This window comes from Grammomys surdaster, unplaced genomic scaffold, assembly GCF_004785775.1.
Source record: "Grammomys surdaster isolate TR1022 unplaced genomic scaffold, NIH_TR_1.0 125769, whole genome shotgun sequence".
In the NCBI taxonomy this organism is placed as follows: Eukaryota; Metazoa; Chordata; class Mammalia; order Rodentia; family Muridae; genus Grammomys; species Grammomys surdaster.
The window spans coordinates 1,305,397-1,309,914 of record NW_021620600.1 but is presented as its reverse complement, the minus strand read 5'-3'; the positions used below and the strand labels follow the sequence as shown (position 1 = coordinate 1,309,914).

At 49.7% G+C, this 4,518-nt stretch overlaps 1 protein-coding gene across 1 annotated transcript in view; it reads left to right on the top strand.

The window, feature by feature from the left end:
- Grin2d (glutamate ionotropic receptor NMDA type subunit 2D) overlaps nt 1-4,518 on the top strand; it is a 35,424-nt gene that overhangs the window by 14,825 nt on the left and 16,081 nt on the right. The window contains exons 8-10 of the mRNA XM_028788895.1: nt 549-674; nt 793-1,022; nt 1,936-2,096. Coding sequence (XP_028644728.1) covers nt 549-674; nt 793-1,022; nt 1,936-2,096 — 517 coding nt within the window. The remainder of the gene's footprint in view (nt 1-548; nt 675-792; nt 1,023-1,935; nt 2,097-4,518) is intronic.

The window sequence follows — 4,518 nt, the reverse complement described above, 5'->3', positions numbered from 1 at the left end:
GAGAGAGAGAGAGAGAGAGAGAGAGAGAGAGAGAGAGAGAGAGAGAGAACAGAAGGTCTGAGAAAGATCCTTTCCCCTGAGAGCAATAAGATTGGGGAGATGGTCCCAGAGAGAAGACCATGCTTGTTCCTTGCTGGCCATGGAGATGGGGGAACAGGCCCAAGGAGCTTGAGGGACAGCATCAAGGAGCAGGGGCACCTTGATCCTGTCACCTGTGAACACAGGCGAGGAGAGCAGCCTGGGGCTGGGTGGTCATGGCTGCCAAGCTGCAGAGACTGGGATGGGCTGAGTGATTTTCCCTGGGGAAAGCTGGTGAGGTGGAGACTCAGGTCTTGAGCTCAGGAAACAGTAAACAGCTGGTGGGGGCGGATGTGAAAACCACAGGAACAGTTACAGTAGCTCTCTGTGAGGAAGACTGCCAGAAGTCTATGTGCTAATAGGCTGTCCCTGAAGTAGAGACCAGAAGAGGGAACAGAATAAGATGGAGTCAACTGGGCTCCCACTGTTCCCCCAAGTCTTTGCTTGGCTGACGCCTCCCATGTCCCCAGAGCCCTACAGCCCCGCTGTGTGGGTGATGATGTTCGTCATGTGCCTCACCGTGGTCGCCGTCACAGTTTTCATCTTTGAGTACCTCAGTCCTGTGGGCTATAACCGAAGTCTGGCCACCGGCAAACGTGAGTCCCCTTCCTTAGCTGACCCCACACAAAGCTATAGCCCAGTAGTCCTGGGGTAGAGCTAGGTACGAGGAGTGTAGGTACTGTGAGGTCCATGTCCTGTCCTGGCCCCCCACAGGCCCTGGCGGCTCTACCTTCACCATTGGGAAATCCATCTGGCTGCTGTGGGCCCTGGTGTTCAACAACTCCGTGCCAGTGGAGAATCCTCGGGGCACCACCAGCAAGATCATGGTGCTGGTGTGGGCCTTCTTTGCAGTCATCTTTCTTGCCAGCTATACAGCCAATCTGGCTGCCTTCATGATCCAGGAGGAGTATGTGGACACCGTGTCTGGGCTCAGCGACCGGAAGGTGTGTACGGGTGTTTGGGGGTGGGGGGCTTGGGCAGGCTCAACTGGCTTGTAACCTGTCCCAGGGCAGAGAGGTTCCTGGGAGACTTCCCAGGGGGAGTTAACTGGGCTCCCCCTCATCCCTAGAGAAGTAAAGATGGAAGGTTCTGAAAGGAGCTGAATGATTTAAACATTCCTGGGGAAAGAGGCTATTCCCCAGTGTCCCAGGAGCAGTAATGCCGAATGGGATGTTCTAGACAAGTGTACCCCTCACACTGTAATGAAGATCGAATTTCTGACACAGCTAATCTATTGGAGACCATTTTTGGGGGGTAAAATACATCAGCAACAAATGACTAATATAGAAACAACACTGAACACTAGGACACACAGGTGTGTCAATCTCAGGCTAGTGATGCATGCCTATAACTGCAGTCCTCCAGAGGCTGAGGCAGGAGGATCATAAGTTTAAGGACAGGCTGGCTACATAGTAAGTCCCTGTCTAGAATAAGAACAGCAATAAAGTCAAGTACAATTTTTTACTGATTAGATTCAACCATGTATAAAATTATCCCACCAAAACATTCCAAATGCCCAGCCTCTCGGTTTGTACTCCTGCCAGTGGTGTTCATCCACAGCATGGAGGGATGGCAGCCATAAGGGACACTGTGAGACTACAATGGCTAGCCACCATCTCAAACTGTTAGTGGATTGTGGGATAGATGCAATGGGTTGCGTTAAGCATGGTCTTCAGTGGACCGGAAGTAGAACATCAATGCAAACAATGTATCTGGTCATACCTTATACAGCAAAGGGAATGTGGCTCTGCCAGCATCCTCTGAGCCTGGCCCTTAACTTGCAGGCTCTCCAGAACGTAGACACTGGGTTTGGGTGTTTCCTAGAGGGTACATTAATAACTCCTCCTTCCGCTCCAGTTCCAGCGGCCCCAGGAGCAATACCCACCCCTGAAGTTTGGAACGGTGCCCAATGGGTCCACAGAGAAGAATATCCGCAGCAACTACCCTGACATGCACAGCTACATGGTGCGATACAACCAGCCGAGAGTGGAGGAGGCTCTCACACAGCTCAAGGCAGGGTCAGCGCAGACTCGGGCAGTGGGGCCCCTAGAGCATTTGGGGGGGGGTCATGTCTGAGGTCATCCTGGGGCGGTTCATTAAGGGGGCCTGGAACAGTCAGAACCGTGACTAGACCTCTTCTTTGCTTTGTAACTTTAGACACTTGACTCAGTGCTCTGAATCTGTTTCTTGTGTGCACAGTGAGGACCACAAAGACATCTCCTTGCTATAAGAACAAAGTTTGGTCAGGAGTGGTGGTGCGCGCCTTTAATTCCACCACTTGGAAGGCAGCTCTTGGTGAGTTCCAGGCCAGCCAGGGCTACATACTGAGACCTTATCTCAAAATAAACCAACAGAAAACTTAGTTAATGCACACAAAACAGTGGCCAGAGCACTGTGGGTCTTTGTGAGTTACTGTATCGTTATCAGTTCTGAACTTTGCAATGAATACTTGGATTATGGGAGGTGATTTTTTTTTATGTTAGCTCCCTAAATCATAGAACTAGAGTTAAATTCAGTCCCCAAAGTGCAGCCCCAGAATGACAAACCTAGTGTGGGGCCTGCTTTCTGGCTCAGCAGTAGAGGGCTGGCCTGGTCTGTCTCAAGCGCTGGATTCGTCCTCCAGGACTACAGTTTCCTACAAGGAGGGCAGTCACTCTCTTACCTCTTTCAGCTTGTGTTTCTTCTCTTATCCCCTCTCTGTGCTGGACAGTAGGTAGAAGACATTTCCTTTTTCTCAGTTACTGAGGATCAGAGATGAAAAATGAGTATTAAACACAGAAACTGGCAGGGTCACCAGGTGTAAGAGTGGGCTTCTCAACAGGGTCACAGTCACCAGGACATCAGGTGGGCTTCTGGGAAGAGATAGCATGTGTGTGCTCACGGGATAGACTCAGAGTCTTGCAAGCAGAGGACATATAGAGGCCCTGAAGTTGGTGTGGAGGGACATCTGGAAAGCCAGTGGCTGAAGGGCATGGACTGAGAGTGAAAGGTCAGAGACGAGGACAAACAGTGACCCCTGAGACCATCAGGGTTGGCTTTGTGCCAAAGTGGCAAGATACCTTTGCACAAGAAGCCTTCAGTTTCTTGTTCCAGAGTGTTCTCCACTCAGAGACCATAGGGGAGCACGAACCGTATGGAGGCCATTATGTCATCTAGAACCTTCCTCCAGCCTCACCTTCTTGCTCATCCCTCAAGCAGCAATTCTGGCTGGCTCTCTTACCCCTTTCTCTCGAGTGGATTGATGAGCCACAAGAGAAGAAACACAGTCAGCTGGAACAGCATAGGGTCAGCCCAAGGATAAAGCTCTGAACCAAAAAGTATTCACCCACCTAAACGTGGTAAGAGAACAGTTCTGGGGCATCTGTGGTTCCTGTACTTAGAAACATGGTCAACAGCAAAGCAGACATACTTTGAGATTGGGTAGAACACTGTAGAACACTGCTCTCTGTATCTTGTAGGATAACAAGTTCAGGGAGCCAGTCGTGGTGGTCCATGCCTGTCATCCCAGCCCTTGGGAGGGAGAGGCAAAAGGATTGAAGGCTTAAGGCCATTCTGAACTACGTAGTGAGGCCCTATCTCAAGCAGGAGAACAAAATAGTGCTTGACTAGCAGGACAGTTCAAAGACTCTATCAAGGATCCAAACTCTGTACACATTTCTGTTCTACCAAACTTGGAGTATACTCCATGCTCGGTCAGTGGCCTCATGGTCACAGGAAAGCTGTTGCCATTCTATGGAGACCGTCCTAGTTCCAAGCTTGGCAGAGGAAGTGTGATGGAGTTCAGGCTCTTCTCTTTGCCAGCATTTGCCCTCTCAGGGACTTGTGCGTCTTTCTAAGAACCTATCAAGCGACCACTCGTAACTGTCAGGGCAACTAGAAAGATGATTATCTGAGCTGGGAAGGAGACTGCGGGCTGAGATGTAGTCTCACTGTCTGCCGGAGCCTTGCCGTTTTGATGTTCTTGATTTTGTTTGTTTGCTTGCTTGCTTGCTCATTCGTTTTTTGCCAAGCCCAGAAAAGTTCTCTCTCATAGCTCTCCATCTCTGCCTCTCTATCCTCTCTTTCTGGGGTCACATAGACCCTGTATCCAGACTCTCATTGAGCCAGCGAGCCTCCCCTTGGGGTCTGAGTTTCAGCACTTCCTTATCAACCAGCTCTGATTTGTCTCCTGCAGTGCTGTGCCCTGGCCATCAACCCTTGCTGAGACACCTCCTTCTCCTTCACCCTCTCCCTAGACCCACCTGTCATATTCATATGACAGATGTTGCTGATGCTCTAGGCAGGGACCCTGAAAACTTTCCAGGGCTCCATGCAATAGAAAACTTCATACTTTAAGTTAGGAAGTCAACATGGTGGCCATCCTACCTTGGCAGATAATGGTAAAAAAAAAAAAATATATATATATATATATATATATATATATATATATATATATATATA